Source organism: Misgurnus anguillicaudatus, chromosome 21 (genome assembly GCF_027580225.2).
Source record: "Misgurnus anguillicaudatus chromosome 21, ASM2758022v2, whole genome shotgun sequence".
NCBI lineage: Eukaryota > Metazoa > Chordata > Actinopteri > Cypriniformes > Cobitidae > Misgurnus > Misgurnus anguillicaudatus.
Window position 1 is genome coordinate 60340571 of NC_073357.2, and position 26868 is coordinate 60367438.

General features: G+C 36.9%; 3 protein-coding genes across 4 annotated transcripts; 1 reads left to right on the forward strand and 2 right to left on the reverse strand.

Annotated features, from left to right (window-relative positions):
* The first annotated feature begins 961 nt into the window (after positions 1–961).
* chmp5b (charged multivesicular body protein 5b) lies at positions 962–9250 on the forward strand. The gene is made up of 8 exons (XM_073859564.1): positions 962–1143; positions 3470–3574; positions 5287–5333; positions 5627–5720; positions 5817–5888; positions 5974–6082; positions 6185–6297; positions 8844–9250. The coding sequence occupies exons 1-8, from the start codon at positions 1075–1077 to the stop codon at positions 8895–8897; spliced, it is 663 nt and encodes a 220-aa protein (XP_073715665.1). The 5' UTR covers positions 962–1074; the 3' UTR covers positions 8898–9250.
* A 117-nt stretch (positions 9251–9367) lies between these two features.
* fastkd3 (FAST kinase domains 3) lies at positions 9368–18625 on the reverse strand. Its single transcript, XM_055217173.2, has 7 exons — positions 18521–18625; positions 12873–14311; positions 12705–12790; positions 12352–12526; positions 9935–10004; positions 9736–9850; positions 9368–9607 (listed from the first exon to the last, which is right to left on the reverse strand). The coding sequence occupies exons 2-7, from the start codon at positions 14284–14286 to the stop codon at positions 9509–9511; spliced, it is 1959 nt and encodes a 652-aa protein (XP_055073148.2). The 5' UTR covers positions 14287–14311; positions 18521–18625; the 3' UTR covers positions 9368–9508.
* A 737-nt stretch (positions 18626–19362) lies between these two features.
* myl12.1 (myosin, light chain 12, genome duplicate 1) lies at positions 19363–24824 on the reverse strand. 2 transcript variants are annotated; one of them, XM_073859565.1, is made up of 4 exons: positions 24713–24824; positions 23386–23596; positions 21580–21741; positions 19363–20219 (listed from the first exon to the last, which is right to left on the reverse strand). In XM_073859565.1, the coding sequence occupies exons 2-4, from the start codon at positions 23567–23569 to the stop codon at positions 20047–20049; spliced, it is 519 nt and encodes a 172-aa protein (XP_073715666.1). In that variant the 5' UTR covers positions 23570–23596; positions 24713–24824; the 3' UTR covers positions 19363–20046. The 2 variants fall into 2 exon arrangements, with proteins under 2 accessions (XP_073715666.1, XP_055073170.1); XM_055217195.2 differs by lacking the exon at positions 24713–24824 and having other exon boundaries at positions 23386–23638.
* Positions 24825–26868: the final 2044 nt, after the last annotated feature.

The following is a 26868-nucleotide window of genomic DNA, read 5'->3' on the forward strand; positions in this document are numbered from 1 at the left end:
AAGGGATAATTAACCCCACAATTAAAATTCTGTCATCATTTTTCATCCTCATGTTGTTTTAAACCTGTATGAAATTTTAATAAACACAAAAGAAGATATTTTAATAAATGATGGTAACGCAGCTGATTGTAACCATTGACTTTCATAGTAGTCATAAAAAATACGATGGAATTCAATGGGTACCATCAACTGTGCTTACCATCATTTAGCAAAATAAAAAAACTCATACAGGTTTATAACAACATGAGGATGAGTAAATGATGACAGAATTTTCATTTTTGTGTGAACTGTCCCTTTAATCAATTGCAATTTACTTTAACATGATTTAAAAAAGATTTCATTAATACAGTATAACTTTTCATACTTGTAGAACTGAGACACAATTGCAGGCCCTTATCAATGAGTAATGTTGATAAATATGAACAATTATTTTGTAATAAATTCTACATAAATACTGCATATGTCCTGTATGCATGATAATCTATCGAATAGCTCCCCCTAGCGTCTAGAACCACGCCACACGTTTTAAAATGACCAAATGTCAAAATAGCGTGTCCATTTATTTTACTCTTTATTTCAACATTGAGTATAATTTTAGTTCAAATATCTTAAATTATACAATGTTTTCATCTCGAGAAAATACTAAGATTAAAACGCCTATATAAACATTAATGTACTTAGGCCGTTTCTCAATGCAAATGCTGCAGCCTGCGGAGGACGCACATGCAGGCGGTATACGTCATCAAACCTGGTTTATTTATTAGCAGGTCATAAGCATAATAAAACAATTTACGGTTAACTAAGAATAATAGTCAACTTTATAATGAAATAAGACAGTCTTGATGACGTATGCAGCCTAAATATGCGACCTCCGGAGCCTGCAGCCTTCGGATTGAGAAACGGCCATCTTTGTTTGTAATGCAGTTGTGAAACGTATGATCACGTGACCGAGCCGTTTGACGTCATGACGTCAGCTCTTCCGGGATCTCCCAGGCTGAGTTGTGTTGTCGAGAGGATAAAGATAGTCGCGGTTTATTCTTTTATTTTAAGCGGATTATTTGAAGCAGTGTCGAGATGAATCGCATCTTTGGACGAGGAAAAGCAAAAGGACCGCCACCGAACCTCTCGGACTGTATTTCAACTGTATGTGTGCTTTCTATTCAACTTTCTAGACTGTCTAGAGACTGATAAACAAAGGAACTTTGTTCTGACAGTTAAAATAGATGAAGCCTTTCTTCGGTCTTTTTCTCTTAAAATCAGATTTAATGTGAAGAAACGGTCATATACTTTATCATTTGTTGTTTCTGTGTATTTATACAGTGAAGATGACAGATTGAAATAAGTTTGCTGTGTCATGTATTGAAAACAAACGATGTCCATAAACGTATAAACATTAGGGTTACGTTTGTGTTGTTGTTGTTATTGTGATGATGTTTATGTGACTTTTGTTTGAATTATAATAATATTAATAATAATAATATATTATAGTAATGTCTGGTCTTGTGTTAGAGAAGTGACGTGATTGTGTTTGTCGTTTGCTGTTTCCGGGCTCGTGTTGTGGGTGTGAGTCTCGACCAGTCCTGCTGGTTTATGACACATGTATAGGGGATTTATCACTCGATCACATTTTTCTCTGTTTAACCTATATTAAGGGGACCATTTTATTTGCTTTATAGATTGTTTTATATTGTGAATAGGGCTCAACAATATTTATTGTTTTCTTGCTTAGCAAGGCTAGTAATATTTGTTTTTGCCATACCAATATTTTGGCAATATTCCTCTTTAAAGGAATATTCCACCTTCATAAAAAAATCCAGATAATTTACTCACCCCCATCATGTCATCCAAGATGTTTATGTCTTTCTCTGTTCATTCACAAAGAAATTAAGTTTTTGAAGAAAACATTTCAGAGTTTTTCTCCATATAGTGGACTTTTGAACCTGTAAACGGAAACACTAAAGTCCACTATATGAAGAAAAATGCTGGAATGTTTTCCTTAAAAAAATTAATTTCTTCTCGACTCAATAAAGAAGAACATCGACATCTTGGATGACATGAGGGTGAATACATTTTCAAGATTTTTTTATTTAAGAAAAGTGAAATATTCCTTTAACAACATTTTTATGTATAAGAACTTTTTGCATTTAATGGTACTTTTTTATTGTAAATGTAGTCAACAGGCTATTTGGGTGATTCTCACGAAAACTTGGTTTTAAAAATGTCAAGCATGAAAATGTAAAAATTGCTTAAATTTACTTTTTTCCCACCAGACATTGAAAAACAAAGTCTGGGGTAAATGGGAACATTAATTTAAAAACTTCTACTTATCATTTAACACTTTTTGTAACATAATTTAAAAAAATTGCCCTAAAAAATCTCATTACCGCAACAGTCAGAAAACATCAACACTGACATATTTTCAAAATGACATGACAAACCTGAAAGAACATAATTTGGAGATTCTGCACATGCATTTAAAATCAAAGTATTATGCTTCTATTAATTAAATTAACATTTAATAAGCATCTGTTGCGGTAATGATAATCAAAATGTCGTGTAAGCATTCTGACAAGACAATATTTCAAATTAACTGTAAAAAAATTATCTTACCTTGTAGTCATCTTGAAGTAACTGGTCCATGTGCTTGGTCACTCAAAATCAAACTTTATTAAAATTCTGTATGTGTGCTTAAACTGTTCTCAAAAAGTGTTGCGAAGGATGAGAACATCAGGCATGGACACATCATTTTCCTAATTTTTCTTCATTATTATTATACATGAATATTCAGTAAATATTTTTTCTGTCATCTAAAGTAGTCTAGCAAAACATCCATTTCTTTTTTCTTAATATTTTTGTGTTAATTTGATTAAATTACAACATAACGCATGTTCAAACACAGCCGGACACATTGCGGTAATGAGAATTTTCGCAGAAAATGAGATAAAATTTCCAATTATAAATTCTTATGTTGAAATCACACATTGTGAAGGTAGAACACAGTATTGTGTTAATTCTGATGCTTTTTAATGTTACTATATTACACATTTTAAAGCTAAAATCATTAGTGCCGTGGTATTTCAATGGTTTCGTGAGAATCACCCATTTAATTAGGCTTTTTGTTCGTAGTTTGAAAATTCTAGCGGGATGTCATGCAATTTTCAGTTCTTCCTGATTCTTTCAGAAAAAAAAACATTCTCACATTTTTGACAAATCCATAAACCCTCATAAACAACTATCTAAAAGCCTGTTCATTGGTGACATATTCATATCAACATTAACATTTACATTAACATTGTTTAATACATCACAGTAATACACTTGTATAGTAATACTGTATGTATAGTTTGCATATTTGAAGAGATGTGGGTGGGGCATGTATGTATGTATGAAGATATTTAAGTATGTGATGTATATGTATGAAGGTATATAATATTCTTTGTTTTATCTCTCCTCCCTTACTGAACTCCAGGTTGACGGTCGAGCAGAGTCCGTGGATAAGAAGATAGCCAGACTTGATGCAGAACTGATGAAATATAAAGATCAGATGAAGAAAATGAGGGATGGACCATCAAAGGTAAAGACATGTCACCTCTATACCATCACATCTTTAAATGGTTCTGAGAGTATGGGTTGACAGAAAATATGAAGAGATCATATCATAAAAATATAATTTATTGACCACATTTCAAACCTTAACTCTTTCCCCGACAGCGTTTTTTTTTTAAAAAAAGCATTTTTTATGATTTTTAGAAAAGTTTAATGCCTTCCAGAAAATGTTCTTCTTTAAATAAATAAATAAACATACGTTACACAAATGAAAGAACAGACCATTTGCTTTCAATTTTTTTATGTTTTATTACCTCTTAAATATGGGTAGGTTTTTTCAAAATACAAAATTTTCTAGATAATTGCATTTTTGTAAAGGACTTTTGTTAGAGATCAGATTCAGAACGATGATTTACTGGTTTTGGATCAGTAGATGCTTCAATGTTTTATAAGTTGGGTAAGGGTCGGGCTGTCACAATTATGAAATTTGGCTGACGGTTAATTGTGTAATAAATTGTGGCGATTATGATGATTAATTGCTTGTTTTAGGGCTTTGACATTTAATTCTCATTCATTTTTTGTATGTTTATGAAACAATTTTCACAGATTGATGTGATTATTTAAATTAAACCTTTTGCAAGGTTTATCTGGCAGTAAAAGTAATTTGATACGGTCTTGTTATACAGGCGCTGCAGCTCCCCTTGTGTTTTTTAGAGAGATGTGCAATCATTGCGGTGATCTGAAATCATCGCGATGAGGTAAAAAAATTGGGATGAGACGATTATTTAATCATTGTGACAGCTCTAGGTAGGAGGGCTACCTAGCAGAAATATGGATTGCCGTAAAAACTTGTCCTTGGGCAGGGAAGCTTTTTCGGTTTATTGACGAGATAACTCGTCAGTGACAAGGTAAGAGTTAAGGACTTCTATTAAGGGTTTTTTTAGCAAGGGCTTGTAAGGGGCCATTTACACAAGAACATCTGTTTTTGCTGTTTGGCTGTTAATTTACACAATGACGACTGCGTTTTTGAGTCCTGAAAATACAAACATTTGAAGACGGCTTTCAAAGAACAAGTTCTTGATAATGTCACCTTGTGGTCTCTGTGTAAACTATGTAAACGTGAATCTGTGATAACTGTGACGAGGTGCATGTGTTAATTCGGTCTATAGACATGCACAAGTGTAACCAACACAATAATGGCGGCCTACAGGTTTGTGTTTGTGCTGCTCAAGATTCTGAGTTTATTAACACAATTTTGCCGCTGTATTGTCCAGGGAAGCTTTCCCTATCTTGATTGTTTGTATTTATCGCTCTGTAAAAGGCTTGTAGTGTTACTTCATCTTCTTGTCTGGCAGGGGATTTGGCCGTCTTCAAGGATCCATGTAGATGCAGATCTTTTTGACAGCATTGTCGCGCTTATGTGAAATATCGTTGTTGCGTAAACGTAGCCTAATACTGCAACAGTCCAAAATGGACATCAAAGCTCTATAATCTGTTGCATTATGGTGCTTTTGTCTTTTGCTCAATGTCTTTATGTCTTCCAAGAAGGAAAATTTGTGTATGAGCTTCTAATGACATGCAGATAAATGACGAGAGAATTAAGAACTATCCCATTTATTAAAATAATATCATGTGACCATTTGTTACGTGACAAATCTTTAGGCTCTCATTGCAAACATGACTAGAACATTGAAATAAGTCCTCATGGAGTCCATCATCTTATCTGTTTCTTTTTTCTAGAACATGGTGAAGCAGAAAGCCATGCGTGTCCTCAAACAGAAGAGAATGTAAGTGCAGTTATAATCTTATATATAATATTTTCATCTTTTTTCATTTCATGTCAATGGTGTTTTCTATGGTTAAATGCTTGGAATAATGTCTATAATCTAAATGCATGTACGCCTAAATTGTGGCATAATAAACTTGTGTGTACCTCAAAGAGACCATCTAGTTTCTCCATAGCAGCGTAACGTAAATGTAATCATTTTATTGTTCTTGTGGTGTCATTGTTGATTTGCTTCAATGCTTGCTAGTGATTATTATTGATGTACAACACTGAATAAAACTGTTGTGTGTTCAGGTATGAAGGGCAGAAAGATCAGTTAATGCAGCAGTCATTTAACATGGAGCAGGCGAACTACACCATCCAAACACTGAAAGACACAAAAACTACGGTAAGTGTATCATCACTGATAGCTTTCATTCATAAACACACATTGTTTCCCTCATTTGCACAGAGAATAATCTTGTGTTTGTGTGTTTTCAAACAGGTGGATGCAATGAAAATTGGAGCCAAAGAAATGAAGAAAGCTTACAAGAATGTTAAAATTGATAAGATTGAGGTAAGATTCTTTCTATACCTTAAATCTAACAGTATGATAACATTTGTGCTGTAAAATACTGATGTGTGTGCTCTTTATGGTCCAGGATCTACAGGATCAGCTGGAGGACATGATGGAAGACGCAAATGAAGTTCAGGAGGCTCTCAGTCGCAGTTATGGGACACCAGACATCGATGAAGATGACCTGGCGGCCGGTTAGTAACATAAGCCTAGCTGCAGTTTTGTATTCGTGTTTTGTTTTATTGTTTCTGTGGGTTTAGTATATCACCATAATATTGGTTTGTTTGCTCCATTAGAGCTGGATGCGCTTGGCGATGAGCTCTTATTGGATGATGATAACTCGTATTTGGATGAAGCCTCCTCAGCTCCAGCTATACCTGAGGGTGTGCCGGGAGATAGGAGTACTAACCGGGTGAGCAATCATAACTCTGCTCTTTTGGTTTATGTGGTGTATTACAATTTAAAAGAAGTCATTCAAACAAACCAAAACAAAACTATGATGGTCTTTTGACAGTCAGTGTGCATATTTTGTGAAATATTGTTCATGTAAAATTGGGAGGTCTACATTTGCCAATAGAATACAACAGTGAAAGTTAACATGTTTTATACAATTATACATGCCTGATTTATACCTCTGCGTCATACTCAGTGGCGTGTTTACCATTTTGGGGGCCTTAAGCAAAGTCAGTCCAAGAACCTGGGGCCCCAATATTGCAAGGTTTTCCTTTAAATTGCACAACACTAATATTGAGTATATAGAATTAAGTTAGACATTTATAAACTAGATTTTTTATTTTAAACTGCTTGACATAACACAAAAAATGTTACAGTTTGGTATAAGACAAAAATTATTGTTTTGAAAAATAAAAATAGTAGATTTTGTAAATTGTAGGACTTTACTGGTTCTAGGAAGTTTATATTACATACTGCTGCTGACGCTCTTTATCGTCCTATGACATGAGATGAAGAGTTAAAGTCTCTCGTTCTCAGTGCTTGTGCATTCAGCAGATACCCAGGATCGCCACTGCCGTGTCTTTCTCATACGCTGTATGGTGTTCAGGATGTCTTGATTTTAAATGCTAAATGAAACTTGTAAAGCTGGATGTTTTCGCGTCTTTCTCTGACACTTTAAAATGCTTTTACCAACACATCATCAAAGACCTCATTGTTCGGTAAAATTTATTCGGCCTTTCCACCAGGCTTGTGCACAATTCAGAATTTCAGAATTTTTTCCATTCAATTCATGAATTGGAATTTGAATTGAATTGACTCCGCCCTAAAGGAAGTTGAACTTGAATTCGAATGACAGGAAGTGGAATTAAATTCATGGCAATTCAAAGAAATTCCACAGTCATACAACAGAAAGAATCTCGCATTCGGTGTTAGGAAAGTTACTTTGGAAAATTGTTTGGCAACCATTTTAAATACGTGGTTAAAGTAAAGCATTCTGGGAAATGAAGTCATGTTCCATCGTGTTACAATTACAAAAAAAAGATTTAGAATATGTAATGCAATCATATCTTACATATAGTACTGAAAGCGTAATTTTTAACACTTCACTTTCTGTATAATATGTATATGAATTTCTTTGAATTTATATTGAATTGCAATCATGCTTCCTTTAATTCAAATTCGAATTCTAGATCCTGTTTTTGACATCAATTCAAATTCAAGAATTGAATTGGAATTAAGGAGTCATTCTTAATTCAATTCTGAATTGTGCACAAGCCTGCTTTCCACTTGTTCGGCTGAACACCAAAAATTACTTTTTTTGCTATTTTTGGCCAAATAATTTTGGTTGCCGAACGGTGAATCCCTAGTATACATTCGGCTTTAGAGTAAATGAAGAGTTTGGTTCCAAACCGCAATAAATCCATTTTGACTAATTTGGGTAAAAATTAGTTTTCTATACCAAGAAAGTGACAAGATGAAAACCACTATTTTCTGTAACAAACTTTCACATACCATCTTTAGGTTATAATAACATTAAAAATTCAAACCTATAATTTGAATTTCAAAAATTTATTATAAAAACTGATGGAAGTTTTTTTTTCAAAATGCTATAAATCTATTAAATGTGCATTCATCTTTGCCATCTTATATTCATTTAGTTGACTAGTGGTATACACCGATAAAAAAACAAAACATTAATGGCATTAATCAAAAGACTTACGTCATATTAAGAACACTGTCATTGCTGCTGTCATCCTTGGGACATCGTTGCTGAACTTTTTTGACAGCGATCAGCTGTAAAATGTTTTAGTCCTGCTCGATTTTCATTGGCTTCAAGTAAAATAATGGAAAGTTTTTCATAAGATCCCCTGGGGTCAATGTGTTCGCATGACAGAAGCTTGATGCTGTCGGGAAAACAAGCAACAGCCGTCATTTTTCCTTCGCCCGAGTGCCTCTCGTGTAAATTATTTGATTTTGACGGCTTACGTTTCTTCCCCACAACAAAAAACCACCACAGGTTTATCAATGCCATCAAAATTATTACTTTGTTTTGTTTGTTTGTTGATCACGAAGTACAAAGTAGATGAGGAAAACTAGGATTCTCTGTGTATTGTTGCCGCCATTGTTGTTTACAATGTGTGGAATGGTGTGCTGTGATTGGTTTAGCACTGCCATTTATCGCATTTGGGAAAAAAAGGGAGAAAAGATGACAGAATAACATGGCAGTTATTGGAATTTGCATAATATGAAGAATTTACTTTTTAATACTGACTAGATACAATACTGATTTTGGCGGTAACTATGAAATTTATCGCGTATGGGATCCAAACTTCTCAAATTTCAAAATGAACTCTTCTGATCATGTTTAATTGTGTGTTAATTTCGTATCTTGTTTTATACACTTATTGTTTCATACTTTATAGCATACTAATTCAAATATATGTACAGCCGTATTCAGTTACTAGTATTTCACTCTGATATGAATATTGTGTTTTTTGCTTTCGGGATGGAGTACTGGTGGACGAATTCGGCCTTCCTCAGATTCCAGCTACATAAAAAACAAACTGACGTTAAACAACTCCAAACACTCAAAAGACTTTATCTACACAAATATCTACATGTGTACTTTGCAAAAATACTCTGGGACAGAGCTAGTGACTTAAACAATCTTGCCTGCAATCTCAATCTTGTACTTTAGATTATAATCTTTTATAGCTTCATGAGGTTTGTATCTTTCATAATGAATCACTGGGGTGTGCTGTGCTTTGATTTTTTTCATTAGACCTTCTGTTTCCATGATTTATGTTGTTTCTAAAGTATTTACACCGGTAGTTGGTTACTTTGTACTGCAATACAGTGTTGCTTACTGAAAGCAAATATAATAAATTATTATATATTTGAGAAGTGAATTTCCAGTGGAGTGTTTTGCTGCAGATTCACAATTTTAACTTGGTTTTCAACTTGACTGATGAACTTTGCAGGTAAATGCCCACATTTCATTTTTTGGGTAATGACAATGAACACAATTTTATGTTGGTCTTTTTATTAGTATATACTTTTTCACAGCACTTTACATATAAAGTCACATTGTCTCAAAATCTATGAACCAAAAACAATAAATATTAATGTTTCTGTATGTATAAAACATCCATTTGTCTATAAATGTGTTACCAGCTCAGTCTGTAACTGTGAGGAAAGATCTTCTTGTGCAGATAATCTACGATTTCTTTTTTGTCTTTGAGTTTCTCAAACTCATAATATGGAATCTAGAGAGAGAGAAAAATCATTTATAGAAATCCACTGTGGATAAGTATTGTTACACACTTTGAAAGGTTACAAAAACTTAAAATATAGAAAATGCACCCAAAATCAACAAAATAATAGTTTATGTTACCTGAACAACGTCATATCCAAGAATCTTCAGATGTCGTTGTTTGATGGATTCTTTACCCAGTAACTGTTTTGCATTTACTGCAAAGCGCTTTGACCCATCAATACACAAAGCGATTCTGTTAATAAACAAAAATGTATGTTATTATTAAATACACAACACGCAAACATATGGGGACATTTAAATGCAAGGGATCTCTTACCTCTTATGGACCTCATCTACATGAGAAGCTGGCAGGACATATCCTTCTTCATCCAGTTTTATCTCAACATCTGAACAGAGAAGGAGGATTAAAAATAGTTTGACATATATAAAGACAGTCGCTTTGTCTCCATTAAGCCGGGTGCACACTGTGAGATTGTTGCGTGTCAGACTGTACGAGTATTGGAATCTCAGTCTGATTGCATGACAGTAAAGACAGAAACATGCAGCGTTTTTATTTCACATGTTACACTGTCTGCAAGTTTACTTTTTCATAAACAGTTAATTCAAGAAAATTTTTCAGATTTTATTTTATTTTTTGCTTGTTTTAAGCACAAATTCCTTACATTTTATTTACTTATTTTCTTAATTACATTTTTTTTTTTTTTTTTACTGAAAACAAGACAAAAATAGTAAGTAAAAAAATATTTTTCAAGAAAAATGTTCTTAGTATTTTTGTCTTGTTTTCGGTAAAAATATCTAAAAATTCTTAAATTGGGATGCTTTTTCTTGATGAGCAAAACAACCCAAGAAAACAAGTCTACCCCCCAGACCAAAAATATCAAATTTGAAAAAAAATCAAAAGTGGTTTTGTGCATAAAACAAGCAAAAAAAAAATATCTGCCAATGGGGTAAGCAAAAAATCTTGAACATTTTTTGTGCAAAAATCAATGAATTTTTTTTGTTTGTTTTATGCTCAAAATCACTTAAATTTGATATTTTTGGTCCAAAAACTAGACTCATTTCCTTGGGTCGTTTGGCTCATCAAGAAAAGCATCTTAATTTAAGAATTTTTTGATATTTTAACTGGAAACAAGACAAAAATACTAAGAATTAAGCCACACAGCAGGATCGTGTCATAAAAGGAGGAAAAATGTGATTGCAGCAGTCATTATTCGGCTGTCTGTGAACTAGAGATCAAAGACTGCAGATTTTAGCCTAGGATTCCAGGAATATTTTAGGATTTTCAAAAATTTGTCTCAGACAACTAAATTGTGGCAAAGTGTGAATCGATGTTATGTGGCTAAAGCATAATTTTCCTCTTGCAAGAAGTCATTCAAAAAATCACGCCGATGGTAGGTTAACATATTTCACAGCCATCGCACTAGCCAATATTTTTAGTCGCAAGTGATGCAGGCGTGTTATCCAAGCAAGGAAAGCCCCTTAATCAGACCACAGCGACTTTCTCGTGTGTCGCCCATCTCTTTAATGAGGTGTTTCTAAATCTGGTTGTCATAAACAAATAACTACCGTCAACCCCAGTAACTGACGAGAAAAGGATGACGTGAACTCCAATGCTTCTGTCCCATTGGTAGTCGCTCCCGAATATGTCTTATTATTTGCATAAAGTTAAACTTTTCTTAGCGCGTGAGTTTGCATCTATTCGCGTCTTTGCATTGACTTTGTATGTAATCTACTTACACAAATTGTTAAATTCGCATTTGGTGTGTACGCCGCATTATGCTGCATAAACACCAAATGCAAAGCATCACGATCCTCGCTTTAGATTACTCACAGGATTTAACTTCGTGTCATGCAAATGTTTTGTTTGAGTTGAATATTTTTAACTTGCGCAAAGACACGTGGCGAATAGTGCGTGTTTTTGAGGCAATCGTGCCGCCCAATTCGCATCACCCTGTGCGAATTCGCATCTATTCGCATCTTTGCATTGACTTTGTATGTATATCTCTTCTCGTGCAAATCATTGAATTTGCATTTGGCGAGTATGCCCCATTATGCTGCGACTGCGTACACATCAAATGCGAAGCATTGCGTTCTTCGCTCTAAATTACTCACGGAATTTAACTTCATGTCATGCTAATTTTTCGCTTGAGTTGAGTTTTTCAGAATGCGTTTGAGGCAAATAGTGCATGAGTTTGCGTCTATTTGCACTTTGCATGTAATCTACTTGCGCAAATCATTAAATTCCCATTTGGTGTGTACGCACCATTATGCGGTGTACACACCAAATGCGAAGCATCGTGTTGCTCGCTCTATATTATTCGCGGGATTTTTTTTTCTTTTGAGTTAAATATTTTCAAATAGTGAATAGTGCGTGTTTTCATGGCAATTGCACATCCCAATTCCCGTCATTTGCATTGCCCCGCGCAAGTTCACATGTATTTGTGTCTTTGCATTGACTTTGTATGTAATTTACATTTACATTAGTCCCATTATACTTGGGGACAGCCATGTTTCAGGTATATTAAAAAAATGGCTTATGCGGTGGCTATTATAAACGTAGACCTACCAACATCCATCAAGGGAAAAAAAACATTTGTCACATAACATCGGTTAATGGAAACATTGCCATTTCATGATAGTTTTTGGTCGACATTAAGAAAATATCATAAGTTTTGCTCAAATCTGTAATGGCTTTCCAAATAGATGACTGTAGGTGAATAATCCATACAGTACCTAGCGTATAGCAATATGGTGTAAGTACTCTGGACGCAAAGTAAGATCGAGCTCCCAGCAGATCCACAAGGCCAGATTTCACTGAATTGTAAAGCTGAGCTTCCACTTGCGTCTCCAGAGACTGTCCAGGAGCCAAAAAAGACTTCACACGAAACTTGGGTAAAAGTCGTGGGCCCTATACATAAATACAGCAGACATTTGGTAAATGAACATCGCTGGTCATCTACAATTCATCCAAAGTGAATTACAAATAAGAGAGCAAGCAACATCATAATATTTCTATCAAATTGTAATTTAAAGAAAATAAGTGCACAAATGTTTAAAATATCCTGGTGGTCATGGTTTTCACTCACATTATAGAAAGGACACTCGAGTTTCACAGTCATGTAGAGCTGAGTCAACTGAGCGAGCACCATGCGATCCATCCCACTTCCCTCCTCTGTTTAGATACAGAAGCAAAAAACATAATTGAAGACTTTCCAAAGTTTGTAAAGGTGCCGTAAAATCAAAGAGAAAGTTACCCTGCAGTTGCTGCATGAAGTACGGGCTGAAGACTTTGGAGACGAAGTTAAGCGGATACCTCTGGAGCAAAGTACAGGCGTGCAGCAGGTCCAGAAGAGCTCTGGGCTGAAACTGCAAAAACCTGGCATTCAAAACTGACTCCACCTTTCGGAACAATCTGGCCGCGTCGGGAGGCACGTATCCCAACATTCCCAGCGCCACAATCTGCTGAGACACCTGCCAGGTGGAGTACTCCTCCGCACGGTACACCAAACTCTCGGCTACCGTGTTAAAAACGGGTTGAGAAAGTATGCGTCTTCGCCCGAAATACTGCATCACTTTGGTTATGGTTTCTGCATGTGCGCTGAAGGCTATCTTGGGCACGTGCCGTTCGAGAGCTTCCACGAGAAAGCGATCGCTGTGACCGTAATGCATGAGTGCAGACAATACCGCAGTCAATTCTGCATCTGTGAAGTTTTGCACGTGACGGACAGCTTGCTTGCAGAGTGCTATAACCAGTGGCAATGCTTGCGTCTGTCCCAAAGTCACTAAAGCATCTAGAATCTCGCTTATGGCCGCTGGATCCATCCGCTGCGTGAGTCGAAGCGCCTGAGCGTTCATTTCATTCAAAAGCTCCGGGTAGCGTCCGCCTTCGCTCAAACCAGATGCTAGCGTACGATAAACGCTCACTAGCTCTGCTGTATTCCATTGGGCTGGATCTTTATTTTCGAGCTGAGTCATAGCTTGTTTAACCATACCACAGTCGGGCCCTTCCAACGCAAATAAAGCCCTGGATAACTCACATAGCGCCTCAACGCTTAACCTTCCCAAGTCCAATCTCTCCTGACTTTCGGACACCAGCCGTACCAGCAGGCGACTCCAGGGGTCAAGATAAAGGCGCGTGCAGCCCAACAGAGCTCGAACCACGACATCGTCTTCTAACACGGCTGAATCTTTTTCCAGTTTTTGACAAAGTTTGTTCAAGGCCACGTCTGACAGCAATTGTGGGTTTTTAAGACCACGGCCATCGTCCTGCTCCAGATCGGCCAATCGGTGAAGTACAGAAGCCGCTGATGCGCTTGACAGGTCGGGATAAGATCGCAAGAGACGCAGAACTTGCTGGGATGATGTGCAGGAAGACAGGCGGTCCGTAAAGATGCGGTCCTCCCCTGAAGTCAGGTGGTGCAACTGACCGATTCCACCGGTGAGGAGCTCCTGGTGAGGACGAACAGATCCGACGGCAAGGAAAAGAGGGTCTCGAGTCGTAGTGCAAACAGCCCTCGGACTGAGTTTGGAGCAGGTTGGAGAGAAGACAGTGGAGGTCTGAAGACGAGGAGAACAACGATGCCTAACAGCACATACAGTCAGTGATGAAGGGACTTGGGCCACCAAATGCCTGAGCAGATGCAGCCTCAGCACCAGCGTTTTGGCCATTTGAAAGTCCTACAACATCTTTAATCTACAATCACAAAACACAGAACATCAGAGTTAAACATTAGAGATGTCAGTGTTTCAGTATCAGTGCAATTTTCTGTTAATAAAAAGCAGGTGGATGAATCTCATGACAACAAATATCAACAAAGAGGCAGATCCCATTAATTGTAGGGATGCTCCGATTGCTCGGCCGATAATGCTTGCTATGCTTCTTAAAGGCGGAGTCCATGATGTTTGAAAGCCAATGTTGACACGCCCCTACCCCAATAGAATCTGGACCTTCTGTTGATAGACCCGCCCCACACATACGCAACCCGGCATTTGATTTGATTTGATTGGCTATAAGTGTGTTTTGGTAGTCGGCCCGTCTCCTTTTCCAAAGCGTTTTTCAAACATCGTGGCCACCCCCTTTAATGAATTACGGTGAAATGCCGCTACATCCAAAAGCCAGGGGGGCGCTCTCGTGCAGAAACTCAAAAGGCGCTGTAGACGAAGATCAATACACACGCAGCTATAATGACACGCAGCTCCAGGAAATGGTTTAAGGATATATGTATATTGCTGTCCTTCAAACATTTTCAGGTATTTTCATCATACTAAAGAATATGTATAATGATTATGTTTAACAAGTGTTGTTTTTTTAAATGCATGTTATAAATGATTCAAACTAACAGCGATTTCAGATCGATAAGGAATTACTGATCAAAAGCCTTAGTACATGAAATAGCTGCGCATGATATCGGGTGTGCGATTTAGAATAGTTATCGGCCACGTATTTTTAGTGGAGCACCCCTAATTAATTGAATGCAAAAAAGGTAGCTAAATGTCTTTATGTTTGTAATTTTGATGATACATCTTCATTAACTCTTTCACCTCCATTGACGAGATATCTCGTCAATTAAGAGAAAACGCTTCCCCGCCAATGACGAGATTTTCCGTCTTTCCACAATACCGCTATTATCCACCAGCCGCCCTTCCGCAACTTTTTAAACCCGGAAGTATTGCCCTATGGCAAGCGGCTGCATGTCCGTGTTTGTTTTAAAGATCGCTCTGAATGGGATCTCTATGAAAAGTCCGTCACAAAAATGGAATTATCTCTGCTTTTTGCTCAAAATGTGGTGTTTTTGCAGAAACCTACCCATATTCAAAAGCTGATTACAAAAGAACCACTGAAGGTAGGATGAAACTTTTTTTTTGTTTGAAAGCAGAGGGTCTGTTCTTTCATTTGGTATATTGTATGTTTATATATTTAAAGAAGAACATTTTCTGGAAGGCATTCAACTTTAGTGAAAATCATGAAAAACGCTGGCGCTGGCTGGCAACTTTTTTTAAAAACGCTGGCGGTGAAAGAGTTAATGTAAAGGGTTGCAAAAGTGGAGAAAGTTTCCGGAAATATTTTAAGGAAACAATAATTTTTTAAATATTCCAAATTGGAAACTTAAAGGACAAGTTCTGTATTTTACACTTAAAGCCCTGTTTTCAGATTGTTTATGGTGAAATAGAACGGTTTTGACTGAAATTTCGACATATGCGGCTACCCCGAGAATTTCAGGGGTGTTTATTGTATCCCCTCCCGGCTCCCACCTCTACAATGGGTCTATAGGTGCACTGGAACAATCCTTCCTAAAATGCATTAAACTTTCGTTTACAAAGACGTTAAACTCATCGAGTGGTCAGGGGTGTTCACTGATATGCTCACACAAAAGATGCTTTCCAACAGGTGTTTTAGCATTCGTTGTAAACTTGTGGACCTATTTTTAAACGCCTCACACCCGTATGTTCTTCCGTTGAGAGCTTGAATAATAGATACTCCAGCCCAGGTGGTGGCGATAATCCGCCTTTGCCAATTGCAAGAATAGAAACAAAGTTCCCGGCGCAGAGTAATACCGTACCTCACAGCACATCTAATACAAGTCTATGGAGTTGGACAAAAACTACAATAAAACCTGTTGGAATGCGTCTTTTGCAGCGATTTTTATGTGAGCATACCAGTGAACACCCCTGACCACTCGATGAGTTTCACGTCTTTGTAATGAAAGTTTAATGCATTTTAGGAAGGATTGTTCCTGTGCACCTATATAGCCATTATAGAGGTGGGAGGTGATACAAGAAACACCCGAAAATTCTCGGGCCAGCATCATATGTCCAAATTTCAGTCAAAACCGTTTGATTTCATCATAAACAATCTGAAAACAGGACTTTAAAGGGCTCGTTACAGTCGTGCGTAGGTCCTACGGCGTAGCAGCGACGGCGTAGGTTCAGCATCGGTTTTCATTTATACTTTTGCGTCGTCGTCGTCCGCGTCGACGTGCAAGCACACGCGCGACCGCTGGTAGGCAGTATCCATGCGTGTAACCACAGTAGCAGCACAAACTTGAAAGAAGAAGAAGCCTAGCAAGTTAATGATGGAAGTAAATAAACAGCGACTTTTGATGCAGTTTGAGTTAAATCACTCCTCAACTTGGCTCATCTTTGTTTTCACCGTCACAAACGGAAATACCTATGACGCAGTTTTTTTTACCTGACGGGAGGGGTTCTGGTGGACCAATCACTGCGCTTGCGGTCCGCGTAGATCTGACGCGCTGTTAAATTTTTTGTGAGGTGTGCGTCAGGCTACGCAGAGCTACGCACAGGCTACGGATAGCCTACGCCGTAAACCTACCCACGACTATAAATCGCCCTTAAGTGTAAAATACCGAACTTGTCCTTTAACGGGAATTTATTAGGGAATTATTTGGAAATGTATCTAAACTATATAAACAATGTAAAAAAAATTGTTTGGTCATAAGCAGTCATGCATGCAAGGTAATACAAAATTTCAAGAATCCTTATATTTACGCTCATCAAGCCATGGATTTAGTTGATAAAAAATGCTTCAGAAATCATACTAAAATTAAAGGTGCAGTGTGTAACTTTTAAAAGAATCTCTTGACAGAAATTCAAAATAATATACAAAACTATATTATCAGTGGTGTACCTTTCATAAAGAACCATTATGTTTTTATTACCTTAAAATGAGCCGTTTTTATCTATATACACCGAGGGTCCCCTTACATGGAAGCCACCATTTTGTGCCGCCATGTTTCTACAGAAGCCCTTAACGGACAACCTTTGTTTACCAAGTTGTCTCTGACGATGGCGGCTAGTGTAGCTTCTCTATGCACTTTAAAAGCGAGGAATGAGCCGTGGACTGAGCCGTTGGGTGCAGTTTGAAACCTCACCACTACATGCCGCTAAAATTTACACACTGCACCTTTAATGCTTGAGGAGCATAAGAGACTTTTTTCAAAAGCATTAAAAAAAAGTAATGTGTCCAAACTTTTGGGTGGCACAGTAATTCAGAAAATTGGCAAGCAGAATGTAGAAGAAAGAGCATCAAAGCTCAAGATAGGCACATGATAGCTAGCCAAATACATTTTCAATTAAATTGTGCTATCTTACATTTAGATATCTGATTTACTGGCTTCAAGAAATGATATGTTATGAATGCAAGTACATGCAGGGGGTGTGGCCTCAATGGCCCTTCAGTATGCAGTGTGCACTGTGCATGGGACTGAAAAATGTGCAGGGAAGAAATTAAACTGAAATTGCATTAAATCTTGTTGTTTTAAACAAAATTATGATGCAAGAACTACATTTCAGTTCCCTGTTATAAGCAACTTTCAAATTCCCAGTGTATTCACATTAATTCCCACATATTCCTGTAAATTCCAATGCATTACCATTATCCCGTGGAAAGACTCCAGCCTTGAACATTTCTGGAGTTTTGCAACCCTATTAATGTATGGCTTTAAATTATGACAGTACAACAAAAAAGATACTCTATACATAAAAAAATATTTTTTAAATCCATGTCTTTGTTATGAAACATATTAAACGTTTAGATAAATATTCCACTATTTCTCTGTGTTTTGTTCATTTAAAAAAGCGAACAGAATCTATATTTATTTATGTTTACTGAATTCTTTTAATTTATATTAACAGATATTTGCATTAAGCGTAAAAACCTATTGTAAAAACACAAACACGTCACGAGCACGCAGCACCTTAAACGTCATTACTGTACATCAGTAGTGAACGCGAATCACACTTTGCCCTTGTACCGCCACGCGGAAGTTATAAAGCATAAATCTCGAACAAACTACAATCACGATATAGAAAAACATCAGAAGGAAATATTAAACACGTCGTGGTGATAACATTACGACAAAGTGGAGAATTTAAACGCAGTTACCTTCACAACTTGACTCCAACCCCGGTTATACAAACCCGACATGCTTTCTGCAACTACCGCGCATGACATCTGAAAGCTACCTTCTGATTGGACGCTCCGTTCTCGTGGGCGGGTGGATGTAATGAAGCTCCGCCCACTCTGTTTAGGATTACTACAACGTTAAACTGCCAAAGGAAAATTACCGTGTTAAACATAAGATAAATGGTATATACTATATAGGAAAGCATATTTGACATATGCCTGTTTATCAAAATCAGATTTCAATTATTTCACAAAGTGAGAGACAGAAAGGGCGCAAACTGTCGACAAAGTATGACAGGACCACAGCAGGGTTTTTATATGGGGATTGGGAACACGCTTGTGTTTGGTGAGACATAAACATTATTTAAAAATCACTAGTGTCACATTTCGAGTATGGATTCCATACTTGACAAACACGTCACTCTCACTACTTTATTAAAAGCTGAGCATGTCATTACATATTAAACTTAAGTTAATATTTACACTAAAACTGCGTTAAAGGGATAATTCACCCTAAAATAACAATTCGGTCATCATTTACTCAAGTTGTTCCAAACATGTATACATGTCTTTGTTCTGCTGAACACATATGGAAATTTTGTTTATAACCTAGCTTATCTGGGGCACCATTGACTTCCATACAAAATAAGTCAATTGTGCCCTGGAGCTGTTTGACTACATTTTTAAAAAATATCTTTGTGTTCAGCAGAACAAAGACATTTGTACATGTTTGGAACAACCGTGAGGGTGAGTAAATTAACTTCTAATAACCAGATCCAGGTTAAGATAGCTAATAGAAACCAAGAGAAAAACACCACAAAAACTCTTAAGTCATTTATTCAAAATATTGCATGTTATAAAATGTAAAAATTCAGTTATATCCAGGCCATGAAAGATCGAATGCATAAAAAAACAACACGTTCACATTTCATACTTTTAATGATCAGAGAAATGAATCCCTGTCTTAGAGGTTTGACACCGTACAACACACCCGTGTGCGAATGGCAAAAAGTAAACTGGAAAGTTACACTCTGTAATACAAATTTTAGACATTGACAAGATATATGGAAAACTTATGAGCCATCTGAACCCTGGATTAGACCCACAAACAAATTCACCCATCAATTATAATGGTGTACAACAGATCACAGTGGAATTCGATCCGACGTCAAACAAATACTGGAACTCTCACCTTGTAACAAAAATATGCAAATAACTCAAAACACCCTTAACTGTGCACAGACCCATAACATGAATTCAGGTATTGTGGTGGAATGACAAAACATTTTTTTTGTGATACAGCATTATTAACCATTCACATATAAGGTCTTATTTTAGATGGTTACAGAGTGCACCTTTCGAACACATACACATAAATGCAGGTATAAAGCTAAAATTGAGTCTTACAGAAGCTCCAGGTACATGGAACAGTACAGACACTTGATTTCCTAAAAGGGGATTAATAAAAGGAAAGGGACTGTAGCTGGATGGCACTTGTTTTTCATCTAATCGTCCTTGTCTTTGGCTCCATGTTTCAGAATACGGGTGAACTCCACATAGTTAAAATTGCTCTTTTTATCAATGGGTGCTTCTCTGAAAAGCTCATCAACCTCCTCATCTGTGAAGCGATCGCCCATGGTGGTCAGAAGTTCTCGCAAGTAGTCCTCATGAATGAAGCCTGAGAAAAAGAAAGTGTTCGGTTTCAGATTCAGTACGATCGCTTTTCATTTCTGCACATCACATAATTTTAAATCTCTGTTTAATGTAACATTTGATGACAATGGCCTGTTACAGTAAGACTATGGTAACACCGTCATTTCAAATCCGATTTTTCTACATTTCCGAGGATTTTTAAAAATTAATATGTGGTTCGAAATCCTATTCAAATCGCATTTCTGGGAATTCATTTAAGTTTGAATACTCTGATCGGATTTGGCATAGCTTTTCAGTTATTTTACATTGTCACCAGCGCCAGATTATCCAAAGACGGGGTTGTGCGAGTGCCCTGGGGCACCATCAGCCAAAAAGGGGCACCAAGGGCTCCAGACTGTGACCAAGATTTTGAGACAGTGACTGGTGTGCTACCTGCAAATTTGGAATTTCTTCATAAAATTTCTTTTATTCTTCAAATAATACCATGCACAGAACAATTGTGCTCAAGTTCAAATCTTATATTTACCTTTGTTTTTTTTTAAATATCACATGATTCTCGTCAAAGAAACACGCAATGACAACAGGCATTATTAGGGTAATGGGGTCACGTGTTGTACATTCTGCAGAGTTCATGTCTTTCATAACATTTCATAAAACAATAAAATGACATTGTGCCTTTCCAAAGGAACAATTTTCTCCAACTCAACTTTCACGGTTTTCTTTGATTGGGGAAAGCCCATAAACGGCATAAGCAAAAAACTATCGGCACAGGTAGTTTTTTGCTCATTACACCGATTTCACGTGGCATGTAAACACCTTAACCGGCATTCTCCATATATCTTGTCAATGTCTGTTGAATAAATGCTACCTGCAAATTTGTAATTTCTTCAAGCTGTTATTTTATGTTAAAAGATGAGTAGATGCCCACAAGTGTGCAGTGGTGGATTTAGGCATGGGCAGCTGCCAAGGGTGGCATTTTGTGGTGGGGCAGTGGCACAGGCACCCGTGAAAAAAAACAGAATGTGCAACCAGGTCCTTTCCTCTACTTTGCATGATGCGTCAATCGTTTTATGTCACTATGCTGATAGGTCATATTGTAAGACAACATTAAGTATTTGAATTCATGCGGTACTGCGCATACAGAAAGTCGTATGACATCAAAGTACTGTAAGAGTGATCGGAAATCACTTCGCTCTCACGATCAGTCTGCACAGCGCCGCATCAACTCAAGCACACCTAATTCAAACACCTCCACGCAACGTCATTGCTATAAAAACCAACGCAGCTGTTCTGGAAATTGGAAAAGCCCCACAGGACATAAACAGTTGTGATACACAGTGTGGATTGTCAACGTTTGGTGCCTGGATTTCGGCAAAGATTTGTACCTGTTCCTTCCTCATCAAAGCAGGCAAACGCATTCCGGATGACGTCCTCTGGATCTGTGCCATTCAGTTTCTCTCCAAACATAGTGAGAAACATGGTGAAATTTATAGGGCCTGGGGCTTCTTGCATCATTGCCTCCAAATAATCCTCTTTTGGGTCCTTTCCTGAAACAGATTGAAACAAATTAATTGGTCAATTTTGTGCCATTCTTCGCATAATTTGAGTTATATGTTATTATGCCATGATATGTCATTAAAGGTTCTGAAATGGTTAGTTCCAGTCCTTAGCCATGTTTACATGCAACCAAAAAATCCATTTGTAATCGTATTGATGTCTAAATCGGATTAAAAAAAGGCTTCAACACCTTAATCAATACGATTGAGGTTGATCGCAAGCAAATTTTGATCGTATTGAAAGAGGTGGTGTAGTCAGATCTGTGATCCGATCAACAGGATAGAAGCATGCATGAATCGTAGTATTTTCTCAACCTGATGCAAATAATACCATGCACAGAACAATTGTGCTCAAGTTCAAATCTTATATTTACCTTTGTTTTTTTTAAATATCACATGATTCTCGTCAAAGAAACACGCAATGACAACAGGCACTATTAGGATAATGGGGTCACGTGTTGTACATTCTGCAGAGTTCATGTCTTTCATAACATTTCATAAAACAATAAAATGACATTGTGCCTTTCCAAAGGAACAGCTTTCTTCAACTCAACTTTCACGGTTTTCTTTAATTGGGGAAAGCCCAGCATCGGCACCGATCGGCACAGGTCGTTTTTTGCTCATTACCCCGATTTCACGTGGCATGTAAACACCTTAACCGGCTTTCTCACGGTTTTGTCCATGTGCGCATGTCTCCGTGTGTGAAAGATAAACGTCAGACACAGAAGTAAGCGCAAAGTAATGCATAAAAGTCTCTGCTCTACTAAAGTTGGCAGAGAAACTGCGAAAATAAAAACTGATGTTATATTTACAGGTTCTGGAGACACAAAAAGAGATAAAACAATATAGCTTAAGACAGATATGCCGTCGGCTTTTTGATAGATTTTTTATGTACTTTAGGCGATGACGTCACTACCTGCGAGAAACCTGACAAATGTCCAAGTCCCATGTAAACGCAGGTTTGTCTGCATAGCCGGTTTATTGATTTGCATGTAAACGCATTAAAACAGTTTTTTATAATAAGCAGATTTTTGATAGTTATCCGCTTATTCTGTGCATGTAAACGCACTCATTGTGATGCTTTTGGGCTAGGTTTGAATGTCCATAATGGGCTGGTTTTGATTTCGCAACCTTAGCTGTGCTGGTAAACAAATTTTGTGCATGTAAACATAGCCCTTGATTCTGATTAGCCAATAGTTTATTTATGATAAGAAACGGCTATGAGCGCTGCACCCAATGATTTTGTGTATCATTGTGTATCACCCAATTCAGATTTATACTTCTGCATCGGACCTAAGCGTAGCCTGACGTGCATCTCTCCAAAAAATGAAACAACGCATCAATTCTATGAGGACCGCAAGCGCTGCAATTGGCCTGCTAGAACCCCTCCCTCAGGAAAAAGAATGAGTCGAAAGTTATTCTCTGGTCCCTGTTTACTACCATTATAAAGCTTGGAAGAGCCAGGACATTTACTAATATAACTCCAAATGTGTTTGTCTGAGTCATATGGATCTCAGATAGCTTCAGGGTATAAATAATGGGCTAATTTTGATGTTTGGCTGGAGTATCGCTTTAATCCAAGGTGAGGCGAAACCAAAACATACTTGGGACAATAATGCATTATAACAAACTTACCAAGAGATGCCAGCATGTCATGCAGATCCTCTTTATCTACAAAACCATCACGGTTCTGGTCGATCATGTTGAATGCTTCTTTAAACTCCTGAATCTGCGACTGGTCGAACATAGCAAAGACATTGGAGGTTGCGCGCTGGGGGCGCTTCTTAAGGGTCTTTCCCTTTGCGCGTTTGCTTGACATTTTGGCAGTATTTGTCTGTACCAGCAAACCAAACAAAAACAAATGACATCAATAATATTGCACATAAGCCAAAGCAAGATGTTTTTTTTATGACAGTGGTTGTTAAACTTTTCGCCATGCGCACCCTCTTGTGTAGGGTGCATTGTTTCGCAGCTCCTCCCCCCCAAAAATATGACGACAAAACTATCTTAAACTTAGATTTTTTATTAAAGAAAACATATTAAATAATACAATGTAGTGCTGTTGGTTAGTAGCCTTATGTTTCTGAGGTTTAATTACACAGAATTTATGATAAATGTCTTTTATAAAATACTGGCGGCTCAAGGGGGACCAATCCCCCCCAGTTTGAGAACCACTGCTTTATGATCCTACACTCCCTCAGTAGAAAAGAGTCATAAGCATGATTTTTTTTGCAAAACAGCTGAGAAGTTTATAATGTTTTCTGATGTATATTTGATAGCCATGATGAGGCAAATCCTCCAGTATTACACAGTTTATCATAGACTGGAATCTCAACATTTTAGTACTTGATGACTGGCGATTAAAAAAATCTTTTATAACACTGAACCTAATACCTCAGAGACAGAATTAAAGTTTCAGGACAGCTGGCTGAACCGTGCCATCCATGTCACAATATCTTACATTCACTGACCCGGTAAACGTGCATTTATAACCATCAAAAACATTTTACTTCAGACTTTTCCGCTTTCCCAATAATGATTGCATATACGTGTGACCCATTTGTTTTATTTATAGCACATTGCAGTAAATGAGGGCAGACCCAAGGCCTATATCAAGCATATTTTACAGTATACTCAAATCAATCTTTTCGCTTATGTTCAAAGGTAATGCTTCTAAAATGACAGGAAGCGGGTAATTAGACTACCAAAAGCAACAATATGTTGAATAACAAGTTTAGACACATGATGTATTCATCAAATACTGCAACATCAAACAACATACTTTACGAGGCTTATCTAGTAATCATTTCACAATACCGCTAAGGTTACTAGCTAGCGTCGTCTTCTCGTCAGTGTAAGTTTAAACATTATTACAAATAAGCAGTTCATTTTCCAGTGAAATATAAAAACAGACTATATTATTAAATATATATATATATATATATATATATATAAGAACCTCACCAAACAATCCGAATGAATACGAGACCGCGTTCAACCACCGCCCAAACTTCCGGATTTCAGCGGCGGTCGCGCGAGACTCCTCAGACCACACCAACTAACCAGCGTGAAGGGGGAACAGATAAACCTAAAGCGTATTGTAACAAACATTAAACCGTTTGAGGATTCAGTTATAAAGTGCTTATGGAATATCTAAAACTAAACCAAAATATAATTTTCATTAATAAACGATTTAAAGTTTGCTAAACTCACTTTTTTGGCACGTTAGATTATCCGGACACGCCTACAAAAATGTTTTACGTCAACCTTCTTAAACCATGACCATATAGGGTATGAAAAAATGTTCCTGTCCATCTCAGAGGAAAACAATTATTGTTTCGTTGCTCAAACTTGTTCAAATTTGTTCACGACATTTTTTTATGTCTTTGATTAACCATGTTATCTATGGGACGAATTTGGTGATTTCTACAATGGTGTGACAATTTCTGAAACCGTTCTCTGCTATTTTGGCACTTTTGCACATATTTTATTTTCTAACATCTTGGTCTATGATCTCATTGTCACAGCTGTCAGTCGTCTATTCAGCTTTTATCTTTGATATTATTCATTTTTATAACTGGCAGAATGAAATTTGAAGTACACTTTAGTGAGCATCACTGGATTAAACATTTGATAAACGAGTTTATTTCTTTATTTAGTTATTAAAATTGTATTACACTTATTATCTCACAAACTCCAATACAAAGATATGTGTTTTATAGGGCGGTGTTAAGCTAACAATACTTACATAATAATTTACATACTTCATATACTATGTCATACATAGTTAATGAATGAAACTGAGTCAAACCTTTTTGGAGATTAAAGGACCTGCCTCTTTATATACTGAATTAGGAAATTATGTAAATGCATTTTACGTTACAGTTGTAACAGTAATTAACACATTTTCCTTTAAAACATTTTGTATTTTTATTCTTTCCTAGGCTTTTTTTATAATAAACACAATGAACATAAAAATAAATTTCTATACTGCATTATGAAACTATGATGAATACAGTTTAAAGACATTGCTGTACTGTTGCTGTCATGGTCTTCTTTCTTTTCATTTTTTTAATATTATTTTATTATACTGAACAAATTTGTTCACAGATGGTCTTGATACAGATAATATAATGGTCTAATGGTAATAAAGGGTACACCAAAATTTATCCAGAGCTGTCTGTATTGCTGAAATTACATTTACAGTTACCCCAAAACCGAAGGTTAGTTTTATCCGTCTAAGCCAATCAGAATGCACTATATCTCATGATCCCGCCTCCCAGCGATAAAGATTGATTTTTGCCGGAAAAGAGGCATCAGGCTTGAATGACGTCGAAGTTCCGCGAGAGCGATTTGAAAGCAGACTTCTTTGTATGAGTTCTCGAGTCGCTCTCGCGGTACTCTGACGTCATCCGCCTGTCAGTTCTTGTGGTGCCTCAAGAAGTCGGACAAGCCTAAAGAGAAGTTTGTGCGTCGTGCAGGTGCGGTGTCTGCAGGTGATAGCCTACTTCAAGATGAGAATTAAAGTTCATTTTGATTAAAGATAGCACCAGGTAATTTTTATTTTAAATTTTCAGCTTTCACGGAGATTTCATGGATCTTTAAGTGAGTAAAATATTTGTCACGTTTACTGATTTGCGCTAATTCACATTATTATTTGTTTTTGTTTAAAATAATGATGCACCATCTAATATTTACATTTTGTAATGTGTACAGCTAAGTTATATTTCAGAAATTATATTTAAAAATTTTTTTATCACGTACATTTTTAATTTATGCACTACCAATTTTAAACCGTATGGTCACATGAGGGCGCACTTGTGCTGTGTTATTAGCCTATGTGTTCCAACTTTTTCTCTTATGAGTTTTGAGGATAGTAGTTGAGAGACAGCAATACTCGGTGCAAGAGCTGGAGTGATATTTATTAGGTGATGATTAATAATATACTGCAGTATATTATTCAGCTTAATATGGTGCAGTGGCCTAAAATGTAGTTCTCTTGTGTTAGAAGTGCACTAAAGTATAGTGTAGCAATGTGGAGTATGCAGTAATAATGACCATCCTGCATATAATCTTGCTGTATTGTGTGACCAATGCATATTGTGATAATTGTATGTG

Coding starts and splice junctions, on each gene's coding strand:
- chmp5b (XM_073859564.1), top strand. CDS start 1,075: ATGAATCGCATCTTTGGACGAGGAAAAGCAAAAGGACCGCCACCGAAC. Junction 5,334..5,626: donor GTCCTCAAACAGAAGAGAAT/GTAAGTGCAGTT, acceptor TTGTGTGTTCAG/GTATGAAGGGCAGAAAGATC. Junction 5,721..5,816: donor TGAAAGACACAAAAACTACG/GTAAGTGTATCA, acceptor GTTTTCAAACAG/GTGGATGCAATGAAAATTGG.
- fastkd3 (XM_055217173.2), bottom strand. CDS start 14,286: ATGGCCAAAACGCTGGTGCTGAGGCTGCATCTGCTCAGGCATTTGGTG. Junction 12,527..12,704: donor TCGAGTGTCCTTTCTATAAT/GTGAGTGAAAAC, acceptor ATTTATGTATAG/GGCCCACGACTTTTACCCAA. Junction 9,608..9,735: donor TTGGATATGACGTTGTTCAG/GTAACATAAACT, acceptor CTCTCTCTCTAG/ATTCCATATTATGAGTTTGA.
- myl12.1 (XM_073859565.1), bottom strand. CDS start 23,569: ATGTCAAGCAAACGCGCAAAGGGAAAGACCCTTAAGAAGCGCCCCCAG. Junction 21,742..23,385: donor TGACATGCTGGCATCTCTTG/GTAAGTTTGTTA, acceptor AATCTGTTTCAG/GAAAGGACCCAAAAGAGGAT. Junction 20,220..21,579: donor CTTTGATGAGGAAGGAACAG/GTACAAATCTTT, acceptor TCTTTTTCTCAG/GCTTCATTCATGAGGACTAC.